This window comes from Porites lutea, chromosome 11 (assembly GCF_958299795.1).
Source record: "Porites lutea chromosome 11, jaPorLute2.1, whole genome shotgun sequence".
NCBI classification, from domain to species: domain Eukaryota; kingdom Metazoa; phylum Cnidaria; class Anthozoa; order Scleractinia; family Poritidae; genus Porites; species Porites lutea.
Window position 1 is genome coordinate 18,332,956 of NC_133211.1, and position 19,553 is coordinate 18,352,508.

At 41.0% G+C, this 19,553-nt stretch overlaps 3 protein-coding genes and 1 long non-coding RNA gene across 5 annotated transcripts in view; 1 reads left to right on the top strand and 3 right to left on the bottom strand.

Moving 5' to 3' along the window:
* Window positions 1–3,071, top strand: part of LOC140951487 (tubulin alpha-1D chain-like) — a 116,906-nt gene extending 113,835 nt beyond the window's left edge. Inside the window, exon 7 of the mRNA XM_073400746.1 lies at window positions 3,061–3,071. Within this exon, the coding sequence (XP_073256847.1) occupies window positions 3,061–3,062 (2 nt within the window). The 3' untranslated portion in view covers window positions 3,063–3,071. The remainder of the gene's footprint in view (window positions 1–3,060) is intronic.
* LOC140951485 (follistatin-related protein 5-like) lies at window positions 30–6,132 on the bottom strand. Of its 2 annotated transcripts, none has more exons than XM_073400744.1 (5): window positions 6,015–6,132; window positions 3,523–3,679; window positions 3,008–3,113; window positions 1,990–2,155; window positions 30–1,461 (listed from the first exon to the last, which is right to left on the bottom strand). In XM_073400744.1, the coding sequence occupies exons 1-5, from the start codon at window positions 6,061–6,063 to the stop codon at window positions 569–571; spliced, it is 1,371 nt and encodes a 456-aa protein (XP_073256845.1). In that variant the 5' UTR covers window positions 6,064–6,132; the 3' UTR covers window positions 30–568. The 2 variants fall into 2 exon arrangements, with proteins under 2 accessions (XP_073256845.1, XP_073256844.1); XM_073400743.1 differs by having other exon boundaries at window positions 3,514–3,679.
* A 1,527-nt stretch (window positions 6,133–7,659) lies between these two features.
* LOC140951494 (uncharacterized) lies at window positions 7,660–9,298 on the bottom strand. The gene is made up of 3 exons (XR_012167296.1): window positions 9,176–9,298; window positions 8,499–8,577; window positions 7,660–8,008 (listed from the first exon to the last, which is right to left on the bottom strand). It is a non-coding gene; the product is annotated as an uncharacterized lncRNA (long non-coding RNA).
* A 2,445-nt stretch (window positions 9,299–11,743) lies between these two features.
* Window positions 11,744–14,873, bottom strand: LOC140951495 (dapdiamide synthesis protein DdaC-like). The gene is made up of 3 exons (XM_073400754.1): window positions 14,307–14,873; window positions 13,344–13,550; window positions 11,744–12,280 (listed from the first exon to the last, which is right to left on the bottom strand). The coding sequence occupies exons 1-3, from the start codon at window positions 14,871–14,873 to the stop codon at window positions 11,870–11,872; spliced, it is 1,185 nt and encodes a 394-aa protein (XP_073256855.1). The 3' UTR covers window positions 11,744–11,869.
* Between the last annotated feature and the right edge of the window lie 4,680 nt (window positions 14,874–19,553).

Here is a 19,553-nt window from a genome sequence, read left to right on the forward strand (position 1 = left end):
CTACGGTGACCAATACACTTTTCACCTCAGTTTACAAAGTCTTTAATTAACACCACAATTTCTTTACAAACTAAACCCATACAAGTGATCACTCGGGGTCTGCCCACACCTGGTCCGCCACTCCTGATCTAGAGTCCTCTAACTATCCTGCAGAAAGTTATGATTGCGCACATTTTATCCGTTATTTGTCCATACTTCTCCTAACTTCATCTCCACCTTTTCCCCAGTTGTAAGTACTACACGGCCTTCTTACCCTGTTTTTCTACTATATTGACTCCGATGATACCAAAATTTATTACTCAGTTCTCTTTATTAACAGTAGAGACAGCTACTTAAAATATATAACCGTGCATTAAATGCACGCATTTTGGTGGGAATCTGTGCATGCCCTTCTCGTTAATAAAAAATGAAAAATCACATTAAATATTGATGCGGGTAATTGCATCCGGAACACGCCCTATAAGATTTGGAGGACAAACTAGTGGTGGTGTACATTAATTTTGGCGAAAGTGTTTCTAAAAGACTTTTCCTAACGAGGTGTAAACATAGCCTTAGAATTTCCTTTCTTCTAGCCGGCCATCAACATGTACAGAGTATATAGCAAGGTGAACATCACAATCGCCTTTGAACCACAAAAGCTTCTCCCAGCTCCTTTGGGATATGGCGTCGTTGAGTATGCTGCTATCTCCCTATATGCTGCCATCCCCCTACCCTTGACCACACCTTTTACCATCCCATACAGCTCTTGCGTGGCGATGTTGATGATGGCGAGAGATTGGTTAGCAGTGGCAGGAGTCACAAGCCAGGGACCCGATGCTGCCAACGGTCGTCTTACGGAGTGCATACCGGGTGCCGAATAGACGTTTCCAACGTTTTCGACGTAGCTGATTTGGGGGTTTCCAGAGTCGATAGAGTCGAGATCTAACACCGCTATCTTGTCGCTGTAAATAAGACTGACGTAAGCAATAAAACTTCCCTTCTTTTCGACCTTCTCATAATAAACAAGGTCGCTCACGCCACCAGCGATATCTAATGTGGACTTCAAAATGGTAGCACTGTCCTCGCCAGGAATGACCAGCACATAAACTTTACTAGCAAGGAGCAGGTTCATCGACTCGTTGACAGATTTGTAGAGTGCAACGATGTAGCGGCCATCGGGTGAAACATACGGGACCCCAGAGATGTTCCACTTACGAACAATTGTGTCATTGGTGAGACTCATCTCCAACAGTGCAACCCTGGTACTCGATCTAAAGCAATCAAAGAAGGCGTGTTTGTTCACAGGGCTGTAAACGAAGTTCAGAGTTCCGGTGCAGTCGTAGTCAGAAACGTTAACAAAGGTCTTGTATGCCTTGGCTATGAGGTCGATTTGGTGCAGGCCTGGGTTGAACAAGTGAGTGATGTAACCAATTTTACCGTCTTTCACCTCTGGGTCAGCGAACATGTACCCGTGTGTCCAACCTAAGAACGTATACAGTTCGACAAGAGCTTTGTCATTGTACAACATGGGTAAAACAAAATTACGGAGGGATTTCTACGAAATGCTAACAAACTGAAGCTAACAAAACACATCTGTAGCCGGTCTCAGGCCGCTAACAGAAAACATGCTGCCGGTTTCGCGAGCAGGGAAACATGCATTATCATGCATCGCTTTCTTTAGTTTCTCCATTCTAATGTGTAATCTTTAGATAAATGATCTTTTTTCGACAACAAAGCAAGACTACCCTTAATGGACAAAAGAAATTTAACTTACACCCGCGTTCTGTAAAGGCGGAGTTAAAAAGTCCATTCCAGAGCGGTAAAATTCGTAGGATGAACTTACAACTGTTGCCTTGCGCGGTGAGGCTAAACTCTTTCCATCTTTTAAAAGGTGCAATCCGCCAAGAAAAAGTTGAAATTTATGATACGTTAAGATAAGCTCAGATTTCGTTTTTCATTGGTTACACACAAAAAAATGACGCCAACACTCAACCAACACTCTGTACTGACCTGGTTGCACATGCGCCTTGATAGCCTCGTGCGTCTTTTTCAGGCTTCCATCGGTGTTGATGACGTCAAAAGTAGAGTTGGTCCAGGAATGTACCCAAACCTCCTTCAGCCAATGTAGGTAGTACAAATCATACGGGTAGCCCTCTGTTAGGATTGTTTCCACGACCTTTGGAGGCAAAATATTGATATTAATTGGCCATTTTACAGTTGTATACACAGTGTCCTGGCTTGTTTTCTCTCATCGTTTTTTTGAAACGATCCTTGGGAGTTTTTAGACAAAGCGGACCAATACACTTCTCGATCTTGCAAAGTTTTTAAACTTTCGAATCGAAATGGTATTTACAGTATGACAACCCAAAACCTTCGTCGTCCATATGGCTCACGATCTAATATCGTCGCTATGCGGACTGCCAAAAGTGAGTTTGATATTCATTCATTTATTTGACTTAATTAAATTCACTGGTCCAAGATTATCTTGAGGCTGGATTGTCCCGTTCACTTTTACGCTTTTTCCAACTAAACTTTCTCGAAACAGCTGTATAATCGGTTTACGTCTATTTTACATGTATAGCTTCAGACCACGTCCACACTTATTTGGTAACCCGTGTAAACACGTTCAATGTTGTGGTCCACACTAGTTCGGGTGATCGTTTACCAATCGTTACGCGACTGTTTACATGGTGTCAGCAAAAGGCATGGTTAACTCCGAGATCAACCTCGTCCCCAGGGTATTCTCGACTCGTTTTTCGATATGGCCGACTACATATTAGAAAACGAGAAGACCCTGGGGATGAGGTTGCTAACAGATTTCTATTTTTCCCGAGTATGTGTTGTAACTGATGACGCCAGCAAACAGCAACGAAGTCATGAGGTACGAGAATATAACCGTTAGGCTAATTTGGGGCCTTCCGGTTTTCCACTTAAGACGGAAAACATGAACGGAGAGTTATTTGTTAATGAACTCATCATTGCTTTGTCGACCTTAGTTCAGAGTTACAAATTGGAGGAAGCTATTTACCTTTTGCTCCTGCGCATCAATAACGTGAACTCGATTCCCAGGCATGTCGCTGAAGAAGATGAGTTTGTCTCTCACCACTGTATTGCGACCGAACGAACAGTTATCCCTGGTAAAATACAGAAGATATCACAATTTCTATTGTATTCTCAAACTCATTAATAAGTCAAAAAGAAAATACAAAGGAAATTAATGTTTAATGAGTGTTTGGAAATCAGATGAAAAACTGCTCATTTTTGCATCCTTGATCTATCCTTGTAAAATCATTTTCAGTGTTTGAGAAGTAAAATCAAGCATTGCGACACAATGTTTCATCACCAGATGAAACACCTCGAAGTTCGTCAAAAATACTCCGCTGCACCTGCGCGTCGTATTTCCAACTCTCTTCTCAGTCTTTCAGTCTTGTCTCATCTGGTGATGAAACACTTTCTCTCATGCTAGGTATATATTTACATCAAGGCAAGGAATGTGAAAAATTTCGGCAAACATTATTGTTTACGCATGCTCACCTGGAATACCTGTTATTTGATTTGGTACAAACCCCATCAGGACCGATTGTAGACAAAATAGCTTTGCTCTTTGGATCTACAATGTAGATGTCCTCTGATCCAAACACGTAGAAGACAACACGTTGATCATTTTGCTTCGGAGTAGCATTACCAACCCTACAAGAAACTAAACACAAAATCAAAGACATTAAAAAAGCTAAACGATAGCTTCGCTAGATAAACATTTTTTCTTATTCTCCTGGCCCTCCTCTTTTTTCTTCTTTTCTGCTTTCTCCTACTTCTTCATCCCACGATGTTGCCAAAACTGGAGAAGAGAGGAAGGGGAACTGGGAACGATCCCTAAGAACGGGAACTAGGTAAAATGGGAAAAAACCTAACCATATCCCATTTTTCATTTTCCTGTTGCCCCTGCTCATTCCCCTTTCCCCACCGGCTGTCCGTTCCCCAGTTTCAGGTAACATCTTGAGTCCTAGCCTGGCAAGAAAGCTCTGTACAGTAGCCTGAGAAAACTGCCGATATTGCTGGTTTGCCCGTGACGTCACGACGGCCATGTTGGTGGTCAAGAACAAAAGCATTGCTCTCCTCTGGGAACTAAACTCTATTTTCATGGAAATTCTTTGAGAAAAAACTCTATTGTATTGACCCTCAACATAGCCGCCTTGCCACGTGGTTGCAAACCAAGAATTTCGCGACACCACAAATAAATTTCCGGCGAAATGACGTCTGAGGAACGGGCGCAGAATTTCCATACTTGTGACGTGTCACTATCCAGGTCAGGGTAGTGCTTCGGATTGGCCACCATTACCAGTAGGAAACTTAAGCAATGGTGACGGTGATGCGGCGACGGCAAAGAGAACGGCGAAAAAGCAATAGGTTTAGATAGGCAAAACAACAAGCCTGCATGTGTGTCACGCTTTTAAGTACTTTCTTTTTGCCGTCCATCGTTGCACGACTACGACGTGAAACCTCCTCGGTTTCAAGTTTTATGATGGAGGACGTTGACGCAAGACAGCGATTTTCTCTTTCTTTTTCCGAACTTAGATACAGTTCTTTAGAATAAACTCCAGAAGAATTTCCCAGCATTAAAAAACTTGTATGAAATGGAACAAGAATAATGAAGTTTAAAACAGCGCGAACTCGCTTTCTAAGGGCCCTGTTTAGATGGGGATGGGGGACCCCAGGTAGGTGAGGTAACCCGCTTTGGTGGGGTAAACCGCCTGTCCATATAATCTCTCATTTTAATCGATCATATTTACATGATAGGTGGGGTGGGTGACCCACCACATGTTATCTCACCTATCTGGGGTCCCCCACCTCCTTGTAAACGGCTTTAAGTGACGTTTTCGCTGCCGTTGCCGTTGTGGTTGCTTGTAAGCTCCCTGTCGCCTGGTCCCTACACGGCGTCTTCCCAGGCCTTCTCGGTCAATGCAAGCCAAAACAAACGCGTGACGACCATGTGACTCAAAACGCATTGGCCGTGCGGAATCATTAGGCCTATGTTATCTAGTGCTTCCAGGGACTAGGCAACGTCTGTCCTAAATTTGGGATTATCACGTTACCTATGATGCAATTTGTTTTTCCCGGTCGCCTCGGTGAAGTACCGGAGGCGATTGCTTACAAGTGCTTTAAATTTAACTGATTTGACTTTCATTGAGTAAAAAAGGACGAAAATGAAATATCATGGAGAAGTCGTTGCATACGAAGCAACTTAGACGACAGGCACGTCCCGGGGGGGGGGGGGGGGCACGTCTCAGCTTTTGTTTCTCGCGCGCCACCACCGCCGTCTCGGCCAGACTTTTTACCATGTAAAGTTTGCATTCCATGATCACTCTTAGTTATAACATCCGTTTCCTGATGATCGATGAAATGCCTCAGAGTAAACTGGTTAATCACTGAAAACAGGCGTAATTTTCCAAGTGGAGACAACTGTAGACAAATCGGGATACAGGATACCCAGGGAGGACAATGATGACTAAGTCAAGTTTTACCGGAAGAATATAAACGTGACAAAATAATTCGAGGGAAAGAGCATGTTAAAAAGATAAACAATACAGAAAAATAAAAGATAGCAACATAAATGGCTGTCCTTCACGCATGCAGTCTAAAAAATATCGCGCAAGCTGGTTTAAAAGTTCAGTTTGCGTGATCTAAACCAGATCTGTGAAAAATGTTGCAATCATTTGAAAATATAAATGCTTGGATTTGGAAACTCTTCATCGTTTGCAGTAATATCCACGTCTTTCTGTCACTTGGGTCATGCAGTAGCTAGCCGTGGGTAATTTTAGCGATTGGCAAAAGAGAATGAGATCATTCTCTCTTGCGATTGGGAAACGTATAGTCAAGGAAAATCACCGAAATTATATTCCTTAGAGAAACACTATCCTATTGCAAACCGAAGTATCCCCAACACACCCCTTTGCTTAAATTAAACATTCAATTCTTGGCTAAATTCGAACAAAATGCAGCCAAATACATAAGTCTGCTCAGCGTCAATGACTTACCAGACAAAATGACGGTGAGAGTTAGGAGCCAAACTGAAACACAATGCATTGCTTGGGATTTCTTTAGCTTTATCTGCGGTAAATTTTGCTTCCTCGTATGAAACTGGGTGCGCGACGCGATCAGTTAATTGTTACCGAGTTCGGGGTCAAGTGAAAGAGGAAATGACAGTATCTATATTGTACCCAGGTCTCCACCTCCTAAAGTAAAAATAATAACCATTCTCGTCCCCAGCTAGAGCCGGCTGTTTCTTTTGGCCTGGTGACATAATAACAAGATAGAGGTTATTCTTTGGCGTAAGCGTAACATGAAAGAATAACCAAGATAGATAATTAAAAGCGACCTGCAGTTTCCCGATTTCATATTTAGGACGGACAAGCTCAAAATTCTTCAAAAATACTACAAAATTTTACGGAAAAAAGGACGGGCTGTGGTGTCTACGGCTCACCCGTAAATCGTGCGGGCGTTACCACCGAGGGGGTACTCCCTATAATGCTATATGGGGAGGCTCCGCCCGAAAGGGGTACCTTTTTCAGGCCACAGGTACATGAATTACAAGTTGAAGTGTATATAAAAGGTTGGGGAAATGTCTCATTTCAGTCTGTAAAAAGGCACAAAAGGGCTAACAGATGCATTTCATGGCTGAAAGGGTTCTGGCTTTGTGCTTTATTCATATTTAAAAGACAGTGCATTTACAGCTGTTAAAAGGGATGTAAAGTTCTAAATTAGGCATGTGAAAGGGGTACCATTTGTCATTCAATAGAAGGTATTCGAAAGAGGGACCTTTTCTGTCAAAAATGGTATGTGAAAGGGTAAGGGGTCTGAGGGGTTGTAAGGGGTTGGATCTCGTGGCGTAGCCTTCCCGTCCGGGGACGTCACTAGGAATAGTCAAAGAGAATGCTCACTGGCTTGTCCGTGGTACATAACCACAATCACTGAATATGACGGTCTTTGAAGTTCCCTAAGAATTTTCGTGGTTCAGCAGATGTAGCAGAATGTGAACGGAGATTCCCTCTGATTCACTTATTTTAAAAAAGTCTCCCTTGCAGCCGTTTTTGTCTCGTCACGCAACGCTCCTCAACTATAAGGAAGCAGCAGCGTTGCGTGACGAGACAAAAACGGTTGCGAGGGAGAATACTCATTAAAGGACTGAAAACAAGCGTGGAGAAGTATGCATATTTCATTGATTGATACTCAGAGAACATCAGCCGCTGTTTTCCTCTTTCACGGAGGATAATTATTTTATTGTCTAACCAGCAATTGCTGGTAATAAGTTTATAAGTTATGAAAAGTACACCACATTACAGGGTGAAACAAGTAAATACACTAAATTCTAATATTGAACCTAAGCGTGTAACCGCAATATGAAACCAAACTGTTCTCATTGCTAGCTCGTTCAATGGACGCGAAAAATGATGAGGCACCGTCCTCAAATACGGTAACTTCGGGGAACAAAACAATTCGCACTCCTCCCCCTCCACACCATTGAAGGTTGTAATGTTTGACATTGTTTCCGACAGATAGCGCGAAATGACGTAAAACATTGCACGAGGAAGTGTGGGAAGGAATGATTATTTTCACCCTTTGAAGCCGTCAAAACGTCAGAAAGGATTTTCAAGAAAAAGTTTCCACTAATTTTGTCACCGATTGTAGCTCTAGCCAAAACAGCCCTCTATTTTCCCAGGGTTTATTTATATTTTGCGCTTCAATGCAGCAGTCAGTTTAAAACGGTAAAGAAGTTAATGTTTCTGAATTCTTTGACTGAAGATCCTAATAAGAATGCAAGTGAACAAAAATTCAGCAAATATAGTTGGCATCTCAATCGCTCTTAATTGTCTCCTTTGCCTCTTGATCTGCTGGAGCCTGCTGTTTGTTGTCAGCGGTCTGGTTTTCTTTTCGCTCTTTTTCTTCTTTAATGACGTCATGGTCTGGCTGAGTAAGCCACCAGTTCCAGGCCCATGGTGACCAGTTATTATGCGAGGACGGCAGAGTACACCTGAAAATGTCATACAAGATCATACACGCGTCATGTTTGCAAACAGCTTTGTTAAATTGCCATTTAGATTCGTTTCCAGGGTTAGTTCTCTCATTTGCCTCCCAGAACGAGGTCAACCCTCTTGTAAAGAGGGCTAGCACGTTGTGAAGATAATGACCAGGGGAGAAATCATTGAAGAAATGATTACATTAATCCATGAATCTAAGTAGCGAGAAGAAATATATTCTGTAGTACTGGGATAGGTTTAAGGTGAAAAAGAAACTGGCCTGTTCTGAAAAGATCGAAAGGACACTGATGCTATACCCGCGCCACAACCTAATAAGTAGCTAATTAACAACTGAGGTTTCAACGTCATGTTTGTTTACCAAACAATACATTTTCCTCAGTACATCTTTTAATATTATTGGAGTTTGTGTTTTGCGTTGAGCCAAAATACCCAAGGCAGGGTTTTCAGTTTAGCGTTTAGAAAAGTAAGCAAAATAATTCTTACCTGTGAGGTGTGGCAGTTTTTGTTGGAGTTGAAATGACCATTGTATCCATGAAATAAATGGGGCTCTTATATATTGAATCTACAGACGATAACAAAGTAAGACTGATAAATATTTATTTGTGGCAATGTCCTTTAAAGGGCTTAGACAATAAACGGAATTAATATGGAAGGTGTCAATTATTTCCACTGTAATAAAGCCAATAGAGAATTATATAAAATCTGCTAACATCCTTTTAACAACACACTTTGTCATTTTAAAATTACGTAAGATTCACCCTTGTTTTAATTTTGTGTGTGTGGTTTTGTAATTGATGTACACTGCCCGATCGAGTGCTTGCTAAAAAGTGGTTGTCAAAGATTTAACTTTAATACTTACCATTTGATACTATGTATGTACCAGAAAATATGGAATAAAATATTTAGATTTAACTCAAGCAACAAACTTGTATCAAAGTTTAATTATCGTTCAAAATCGATACTTCATGACCCAAATCAGTGTAAACGACTGATTTATAGAGACAAAATGTGCGTTTGTATATGTTTTAAACTAGTTGTTTCAATAGCGGTTTTAAAGTTTGAGGCAAGTAGTTCACGTTACAGAAACTTAAATTTAATTTCTTACCAACTTACTTTCTTCAATCAAAGCAAACAATGCTTTATTCACTTAAATATCTCACCTGCCGCTGCGATGACTGACTAAAATAGCTTTCCCAAGTCGATAAACGGCAATTTTTTTCAGAGTTGTGTGCTGTTGGCTTCGAAACAAAGCAGTTTTCAAAGCGTTGTTTATCCAACCTCTTTTATATCAGGGTGAATCCACCTGCGTAAAAATCCCGCTTGTTAGTAAACAATGTACATCACTTAAGCAAATCAAGAAAGATCTGTCGTCCAATCACAATCGCTATTCTTCAACTGGAAAGAATTTTTTCTTCCTTATCAAAGCCAAGCTTATAAGACTATTTTCACACTATAACGAATACAGCTTCCATTTCACATATAAAAACCGTGTTTTCGGCGCGATTTCTGTAACGGATCGAACGCTGTGCCGAGCGGATATCTAAAGTGGAGAGTCACATACTAGCGGGTAGACCGGATAGCTGTGCGAGTCTGCACGAAAAGCTTTCCGGTATCAGACCCGCACCCAGTCGCTATTTATGTGTTTTTGGGATGAGTGAACGGATTGAGGTTACAGTGAGGCGCGCGGGAACTCATGGGAAGAGTTTCCGCGTGCCTCTACAACCTAACCCCAATCTTCTCTCACCCAAAAAACACTTAACTAGCGACTGGGTACGAGTCTGATCTGGAGCCTAAGTTTTCCCTGATGAGAGGATTTTCATGATTCCATGTTATTTCTAATATGAATCGCTAGCTAGTATATAAAAAGCGAAGAAGAGACAAATGGTTTACTGATTTAATGAGTAAACAAAAATAAAATGTTTTCGTAAAAACGTATAATTTGTTTTCACAATTTGCAGGTAGAAACGCAAACAAAATCTGTACCGTGTGAAACTAAATTATATTATTCTTAATTTTTATAATGAAAAGGAACTATAATATTAAATTTTTATTCAATATTTGTTTATTTGTTTTTTAGTCACTCGCATTACATAACAATACAGCGTTAATGTGACAAGGAAGCCTTAAGAAACTGGGAGCTTATATTAATCGGCTTCCTTAAACTAGATTACTAATTACTTACTTGAGTACAAAGTTTGAAGAAAACTCAAAACTTAAGCGTCAGAACGACTATCGATGAGATAATTTTTCAGATTTTTTGTAAAAAAAAAAAGGCAAACATGGAAGAAGAGCTGGTTATCTAATACTATAGGCAATAACAGGCAACACATCGTAAGTTGGTCATTTAACTGGGGAGATCACATATGTACGTATTTTTTCAACTAGGCAACAGAGATGACAAATGGCTTAACTCAGTCGATGTACCGAGTTCAGCGACGTACAAGGGTGAAAAAACCCGCGTGCTTTTGCTGTTGTAATGCCACGACTAACCTTTGACTACTTTATTACTTTATGGCTCTACACTGATTCCTTTACAACTTCATAAATATACTATAGTCAGCTGTATAGCACTTCATTTTACGGTACAAGCTTACTTGTTCTTAAAGCTGAAGACACTGAGCGGTCTTTCGACAAGAGTGCACGTATATTTTTTTTAAAGAAAATTTCAAACTTTACTCCAAATAATATTTAACTTGTTTTATTTTGCTTACAGTCTGGCCATGAAAGCTCGGTAGTATGCTTAGTGGTATTCCTACAGTAATAGACCACTCACAAGAGTGGCAGAGCAATAACTGGCATAAAATTATGGCCTGAACGCTCGTTTTTACATTACATTATTTAGTCACATCGTGGCTCAAAGGCATTGTAATAGTACCGTATCGACTCTCTTCTCCGCAGAAGCTCCGGCCGAGTATCCCAATAAACAAAACAAAAATCAAAGAAGAAGAAGCAAGCGCGCGGGGGACGATGGAAAGAGGGAAAGACTCAGAACACTCAAAATCCCTTAAATCTTCGCCTGGTTCCGCCATTAACAGAGAACCGCAAATCCTGCCACAGAGTTATATGGCAGAGGCCTCTGTAGTCTCTTTCCCCTTCCCGTCGTGGCCCGAACGCTTTCTTTTTCCCTCTCCCCAGCCTCCCGACGACACAAAGAGGCCTCTACGGAGTTGGGAGAGAGCCGTATCGAGTTATGTTTGCCCAGCGAATGTTACAGGTGATGTATAGGAGCGATTCGGGTGTTGAACAAGCAAATCAAAGTCAATACTCTTGGTATTCAAAATATGCACACAAAATGCAGTGGCTACAATCGAAGACTGCATGTAACCAGCATGAAAAGGAACGAAAGACTATTTTCGTATTCTCGATAATAAACTGGGGCGTGTTTTCAATAGAGCGTTTTCACTCATGTGGCCAGCATCTATGCAAATTTCTCGGAAAAAGAGAAAGCTTGTACATAAGAATAAAGTTCAACCCCACAGGACTGGTTTGGAACACCAACATGGCCGCCATTTCATTGTTTTGAAACACCAATATGGCCGCCGTGACGTCATGTGAATACGCTAGCCTCGACTAAAAGCTGGTCCCTAGTTTGTTAAGGGGAATACGAACATGACTTATTGGCTCTCTGATTGGTTGAGAAAAATGGCAGGAAGGTCACTACAAAGCTAGATTGATTGATTCGACATACTGCCTGAAAGCCGCTCTATTGAAAACGTTTTTTTAATGTGGATGTTTTAACTAGTTATCTGACTGGACAAACGCATTTATTTCTACAAAAAGCTCTTTCTCAAAATGGCCAGTTTCAAAGTTAGGAAAATTCCTTGATTTCAAATTGTTTAAGACCACTTCACGCCTCATTCAGCCGTAAGGTAGGCCAGAATCATTCTGTCCCCACTAAAGCTCAAGCGGCTATGTTGAGCGGTCAAGTTATCCAACACTAACACATCTCTTTTTCGCCAAGGAAATCCAACTGCATTGCGCCAACCGGTTGCCCGGATGTGTTGAATCACTTCTGGTTCTATCTCGCTTCCGTCACCATAAAGGGTGTGCGTTGGATACATGTGGTCTGGAAGCGTGACACCGTCTAACATGGGTGACTCCTTGTAGTATGTATTATGGTGTACGTTAGGTTGATTGAACCAAATTTTTTGGCCCGTGGTTGGATGAGTCATCAGTGGCGGAAGTGAATACCAGTAAGACAAATTTCCGGTGTCTTTCTCCCATTCATAACTGAAATTTTGTCGCTCCAGGAATTCTTCCACTTTCTGCAAAATAGGTGAGAACCGTTGTTTCACAAAGTTGCCCAGGAAAGCAAGGACTTTTCGTTCGCTCTTAAATTACATTTAACCTTAAGTTAATCAAGCTCGTTCCCAACAATTCTTTCCTTAGATTCTGGGGGCACCAACCTCAGTAGATCTTGAATATGACAGGGGTGAATGATGTACTGCACTTGTCCGTGACATCATTGTTTGCCACCTTAAAAACGCCAAAATGTGAGGTTGTTTAGAAAATCCTTTCGCAAACGATCGTTGCTTCGTCCCCAGACCTCTCCTGTCTCTGCACATGCGCAGACGTTGCTCAGCTCTGTCCTCGAACAGTACAACAATTGGCCGCTTAGAACTGGGTCGGTGTTGAATTGAATTATGGGACGATTTTTGTCCCAATGTCTTGCGCAACTCGGTAATAACCAATGAAAGAAGAGCAAAACAGTCCCATAGGGCAATTGAAGTCGACACCGACCTAGCTTCACGCGCAACGTCCAAATAAATATTTGGAATCGGTTCCATTTTTCAGGCCTTTTAACAGTAATTTAAGGCTACATTCACACTTTACCGGATAGCTTTTTGTTCCGACACGCCAAGCTATCCGCTGTAGTATGAACAGTAACGGCACCGAACTGGAAAAAGTCGTTCACGCACATCGAACTTTGTGCCGGAGCGGATGGCCGAGTGGGCTTAATTGGTGACCTAAATCCCAGTTCTCACTCCTGAACATTCATTTACGTCTCAGTTGTTCTTCTGCCCCGCCTAGATTAGCTTTTGCTACCTGCGGGACAGTATAATTAATTAAGTTAACTCTTACTGAACAATAAAATTATGTTGTTGTTGTAGTGGATTCCATTCCTCGCTCCTACGTATTCTCTCACGCTACGGTCCGAATACCTGTTCAACCTTCACCGAAGTGTGGCACCCCACTGTCAAGATCAGAGCGGCGCAGAAACCGCGCCGAAATCACCGTTCTTATGTGTGAGCAAAAGTCCGATAGGGTATGGTTTTCGCGCCGGCGAAAGAGCTATCCGGTAGAGTGAGAATATAGCTCTAGTCTCACCTTTCGGTCGTCAGTCATAAACGACTGCTGCCAGGATGCATATGGTTTATGTTTCTCGTCTATCAGGTAGCGAGTGTACCGGATCTGTTTTTCTTCCAGCTTCTTCACAACTGCTGGGTCCAGTTGGGCGAATATCTCGCTATTTCTGGCCAAGGGTGTCACTCCTCCCAATTCTTCGTTTGGCTCGATCAAGCAGAAGAAAATAACCTACAATATCAGGTTTGATGAAATGGAAACTGATCAGCGAAAATAGCAGGTGACTGTTGAATAGCGGTCAAATTTACAGTAAATATGGGAAGCAAATTTCGGGAAATTGATAGGTGACCGCTTAATAGAGGTTTGACTGTAGTCTAAATCACTGAGTCAACGTCATGTAAGCAAAATAAATGCTAACTGCAGGCTGGATTTGAGATAACAATAAACATTTCCTTTGCTTTGATTATAAAATCAGGTGCGATAACCCTAATCATGAAAAGTAAAATGGACTGCAATAGACTAATGTGGTGGGAGTTGATAATATTAGGGAATTTAAGATGTTACAACAGCGACGGCAACGAAAACGTCAAAAAGCTATAGATTGGCCAGGCAAAACAACACCTTTGCACGTCCAACACACTTTTTTACATATTTCTTTGCCGTCACTACTATGATAAAATTGCCTAAGTTCACGTTTTATGGAGAACGTTAAACAAGCGACGACGATATTTTCTTTTCTCTTTCTGGTCTTAGGAATTCTGTTTCACAGGAGTTCGCCTGCAGAGTAAATGAGTTGGAATTTAAATCGCAGCACAGATTGGGAGAACTCAAATGCACTTTTTAAGCGACGTTTTTCGCCGCCGCCGCCTTTGTGGTAACTTAAACTCTCTAATTAATCGAGACCTAGCTTAATTCTAAACTAACTTTCTTTTCATGTTAGTAATTTTAAGGGGGTAAACAAAGATCACTTGAATATTACTGATATACCTTTTTCGGGTGTACAGGTGAACATGCCATCTCGTTGTGCAGCTCGATGTTAAAATCCGGGGGATCACTTGTGGATAAGTACACTTCCGTCTCCCCTTCAACCAAGTACCTATTTCCGGTTCCTCCTTCATAATTTGTTGGCTTGTACCCAAGACTGGAAGCAAATTTGGCAAAATCTTTTGCATCAAACAAGGGTAGATTGCGGAACAGAACTGCATTGTATTCTGGGATTGCTTTGTCCAGCTGTTCGCGGCACATTTTTCCCCATTTCTCCACGCTTATATGACTTACAGTGTCTGCGCGCAGTGCATATGGAAGCCCTTGTCGAGGAGAGGCCAGGAACTCTGGAAATCCTTTGCCTTGCGAACCAGGCAAGTATTTCCTTCCCGCGATGCGGTGCTTGAATTGAAGCGTTAAATCTCCAGCTGGTATTGGAGTAAAGAACGCAGGATTTTCGGCAACTTGAGGACTTGAGACAATGGATCGTGATTGTACGATACAACAGAAGAGTGTTCGCGATACTTGATAGGACTTATTTCTGAGTAAACAAACTTTAGTCGCCAGCATCCTGAAAGAATTAAAAAAATCCTATAAATCGTCGGGTTTTGCTGCCGTCCATTTGGTGTCCCTCGCCCAAAAGCGTTTGTGGTATAAGATTCTCCCGCAGCACTTTATTCTCTTATGCAATACCAATTTCAGCACCGAAGCGCACTTATCAACTCTGCGGTTGAAACTCTGCGGTATAGCCAGTACCTTACGCATGTGTACAACCGTATCATTCGGGCAGTGGCAACCATGGATAACAGACCTCTCGCCTTAGGCTATACCATGCTGATGAGTCCTAGCAAGGACAAAACAGCTGCTGCCACTGCCGGGGTGATATGGTTGTGCGCATGCGTAAGGTACTGGCCATACCGCGGAGTTGGCGCGCCATGTTCTTCAGTGTTGATTCTTTATTCTCAGAGACTGCTTTCAACTTCTATCTTTTTCAGCTACAACTACAACGATCATCGATATAGATAAAAAAAGTCTTGGTGCCTACCTCACAAAGCCTTGCAGTGCAGCGTTTTCCAAATGAATAACATCAGACGCATGCGACAATATCTCTCTCGGGGGGGGGGGGGGGGGGGGAGTGCTATAGACGCTCACGCTCAATCATTCGCTGCCCAGGTACCGGTAACCAACCACGAAAGTGATTGGCTATTGTAAGAGTTTGCCTTATGGGTTGCCTAAGTTTCCTTACAACTGGATAATAGGCTAGTTCTTTGTTTTGACATGACGTCGCCAAAAAGAACTATCGATCCTCTTTAGTTTTACTTTCATGAAGAGTTAGAGCAGCTTTTTTTAAAAAAGCTTATTCTCTTAAAATTTTTTTCTTTGAAAGGGTTCTTCGTTTTGTGATAGAGTACACCTAAATTTCTAACCTTTTGAACGACATAGAATTTACGTGGCGATCTAGAGAGCTGTGATAAAGGGTAAAAAGGTGGCTTATTTTGGGTAATTTTGCTATCTGAACAGTCCTTGTATCAGAAAAAATATTACTTTAATGTTTATGAGTTTCCCAAGGAATTCTCGCTTTCGCAGCAAAATCAGCCTGAGAAAACATCCGACATTTCACGACGCCCACCACAGGCTTCCCACGAAATGGCGTCGAAGAAACAAGTGATGACGCGTCACTTCCCACTTCTGATTGCTGAAGCAAATTTTCCACCCGGCACGACCAATTAAAAGCACTACCCTCGTTTGAGTAGTAGAAGCAGTGACGCGTCATCAGTATGGAATTTATGTACTCGTTTCGCACACGTCATTTCGCGAGGAAACCAGTGGTGGCGTCCCCGTAAAATGTCGGCTGTTGGTGCCCCTCAGATAGGTACCAATATGGCGTCTCCATTAGACTGCAAAAAAGTCTTTTTTTTTTGGCTCAAATCGGTTTTGCAAGGCGCAAACGGCGTGATATTGCAGGAATACGGACCGTTTTGCATTCTACGTCTCCATACAAAGCTCTATAAATTTAAGTAAAATTAAATATTTCTCCGAATATCTCGCATAGAAATGATTGCACTGACATGAATCTTGGCTGGGTCTTTGCATATTTACGTTTTTTTATTTCCCAGATTCTGGAATTTATCTATTGAACGTACGGCTTCGTATCATCATGTTCGATGGCGTGACAGTGAAAACCAGTAATAGAAATTCCATTAGACTGCTTCCTGGTCTTATCTTTATGTAAATTCTGCGCATAACTCCCTTTGGGAACTAACTATTAGGGTTTTCCGATTTAGCGGAAGTTCTGCGGAAGTGGAACTGGCCAGTTTCAAATGAGTTCAGTTTCTAGCCTTTCTATACATGAAATTCGTTTAATGCCGAGTACTGTAAGTAAATTGCTGGGTTGTTTATAACTTCACTTTACGAGACCAACTGCAGCGCTCAACTTTATATTATTCTTGCAAAGTTACATATAATTCGATTCGCCAAGAAAATCAGGATTCAAGGAAGTAATTTCCATGGCCAACTCTTTAGAGTCTCAGGCTGAAGAAGACGAGAAAAAAAATGGAATATTCCTCTTCAGCCCCCAACAAATCATGGCACGTAAATAGTGCAAGCAAAAATCACAATACACCGTGAAAGGCGGGCTTTGCACTCTCAGAAACAAAGGTGCTGAAGTATGGAAGGTTTCTAATGCTGGGTTTTTATACGGAGCGTGGGAAGAAGGTTTTCACCCTATTCTTTCTACCATCAAAACTAAGCAGGCACTCAGCCTAATTTGCTTAAACCTTCATTTTGAACTAGCTTAAAATGTATGTTTTTCCAAAGAATATGCACGTAACATATGTGCTGCTTTGTTATTCTTTTGTTATTCAATAAGTTGTCATATATGAGGCTTTCTTCTGCAACTGCATGGAATTTCGCGCCAGTGTCAAAAAATATTTGCATTCGCTTAGTTAGTTGGATTGCACCAATAACTATGATTGCACATTCTACCGTTTGTATAAATTTATTGAGCTTTTGCCATAGTTTTCAACCCTCACCCTAACCCGCAAAATGCACAGAGTCGAATAGCTATCCACTAGTAGACAAAATTGCGAGATGCGATGCCTGGAGACTTCCCGGCGTCTTTCCCAATTTGTAGGAGAGAAGATATGCAATGTTGTTCCTTTTCTGTTTATAAATTATCGTATCAGTATATCAGGCACTGGATGAGACAATGAAAACGATTCTTATTTACGTTTGACATAGCAGATATAGAAATAACCTACGACCAGGCCTCCCAAAGAAAATGGGAAAATCTAAGGACCGCCCGTTATCGCAGGTTAATGAAGAAAAATTAGATATCGAGAGAGATTCCCTCCCCGCGCAGGATATCATCCAGCGGACAAAAGCAGATTTGTTTACTTTTTTCCTTGTCAGTGTATGCTTTATCTTTTTTAAACGACTTTTAAAAACCGTTAGCACCGAGTGTGAATTTATTTGCAGCAAACGCGTATTGGCCGAATGCGACTGCTAGACGCAAATACTGCAAATAAATCCTTTTGTTTTAGAAAAAATTTACCAGGAATGTTTGTGCTCATTTATCCTTTTACAAGCCAGATATATTGCATAAACAATGACATCGTATCATGCAAAGATTTACTTATAGCGAAAAAAAATCGAGATGACCTTTTACAGTATAATGGGATCAATTTCACATCTCGGAAAAATGGCTCGAACTGCCGCTAAATCGGAAAACCCTATTCAGTAGGATTTTAATGACTACTGCACAGGCTGTACATAATTGAACACCTAATTACTTGAGTAATTAAGAGGCAATTAAGCTATTTGAACATTACGTCATGGAAAATCCGCTATACAAATTCATAACTTGTTATTATGAAAATACTGTTATATACACCCCTTTGTTTCAATGCCGTTCCAAAAGCTTTTTTTATGCGGACGGATATTTGAAGGTTAATTTCTTGTAAACGAAAGCCAAAGAAAAATAATTATCTAGGGAAATGAATTAAAACTAAATTACTATTATAAACACCTTGCCATGCTAGATTTATGTCAGTTGCTTGCGACGTTTTGTATTCCAAACAAAATAAGCCGTCAGCTCGATTCTTATGAAATCAGAATATAATTACTTTAAAAAACAATTGTATTGACACCTTTTCGATACTGTACGAGTAAACGCTCGAGATGAAGGTTTCGAGAGAACAAACCATTGGACAAATATTTCAGTCATTGCAAGATATATAGCTGCTGTGCCCAATTACGAGTCCAGCATTCAGCTAACTATTGCAGAAAGGTTGAATAAGTTAGTTATGGCCTTAAATACATGATTATGCATCATAATGTTTTCACAAAGACAGAACCCACCATTAATTATACGTTATCTTGTCGTTGTTTGATTTTGTGTCTCACCTTAATTTCCAGGGGTTTTTAGGGTACGCTAGTAAAGCAATAAAGTCATTTGAAAACCACATTCTAATAAGTTTGTATAGCTCTAGAGGAGCTCTTCAATAGAAATCTCTTAGTTTAATTTATGAACAAGAACGTCGAACTAGCTGCAAAGTGGAAAGCTCGCTTCGTCCTGTGTGATAAAAATATTACGGCTCTATACTTAACCAGATCAGCTTTACCTTGGTCAGAATGTCATTGCAGTTTACGGCTTTAAACCTTGCACACAGTTTCCTGATAAGTTGACTATTTCCACTGTTGAAGTGACTCGTAAACTAGTCAAAGCCTCATTAACTCTGGTATTGCCACTCGGGGTGTTAAAAGTACAAATATTTTCACTTTTTAATACTTAACTATATTAGCTGCTGCGCAACTTTTGTTGATTCAGTTTAACTAACTTGTTAAAGCCGATGTTCTCTTATGACGTGCATATCTGCGTAGTACAAAAAGACTTGAAAAGATTCATATGGCGTCAGCAAATCGGATTTTAAGCTCCATTCAGGTCTTCAACTTAACAGTGAACGTTTATGAAACGAACAAAGCGTATGGCTTTAGCTATTTCCGGCATTTTTGAAGCAATATAGGTAAAGGCTGTCTCTGTCATTTATATGGTCAAATTTAATTACACCGATCTGTGATATCAGGTATATAGGCTAAATGCATTAGTTTATTTTCTTTTCTTTTTATCCTGCTAGAAATTCGTCTAAAGATAACACTTTCTATTCTTTCAATACACAGCGATGAAGTGCTCTTCTTCTTCTTCCCGCGCGGGGGTATTCTTAGCCTTACAGGCCTCTCAGAATGATAACA

What these genes read in the sequence shown, in the direction of transcription:
- LOC140951495 (XM_073400754.1), bottom strand. Translation starts at nt 14,873, where the DNA reads ATGCTGGCGACTAAAGTTTGTTTACTCAGAAATAAGTCCTATCAAGTA. An exon ending in CACCTGTACACCCGAAAAAG is followed by an intron (nt 13,551 to 14,306) that starts GTATATCAGTAA and finishes CTGATATTGTAG; the next exon opens with GTTATTTTCTTCTGCTTGAT. An exon ending in TTATGACTGACGACCGAAAG is followed by an intron (nt 12,281 to 13,343) that starts GTGAGACTAGAG and finishes CCTATTTTGCAG; the next exon opens with AAAGTGGAAGAATTCCTGGA.
- LOC140951485 (XM_073400743.1), bottom strand. Translation starts at nt 6,063, where the DNA reads ATGCATTGTGTTTCAGTTTGGCTCCTAACTCTCACCGTCATTTTGTCT. An exon ending in TTGATGCGCAGGAGCAAAAG is followed by an intron (nt 2,156 to 3,007) that starts GTAAATAGCTTC and finishes TTGCCTCCAAAG; the next exon opens with GTCGTGGAAACAATCCTAAC. An exon ending in CAAGGCGCATGTGCAACCAG is followed by an intron (nt 1,462 to 1,989) that starts GTCAGTACAGAG and finishes ATACGTTCTTAG; the next exon opens with GTTGGACACACGGGTACATG.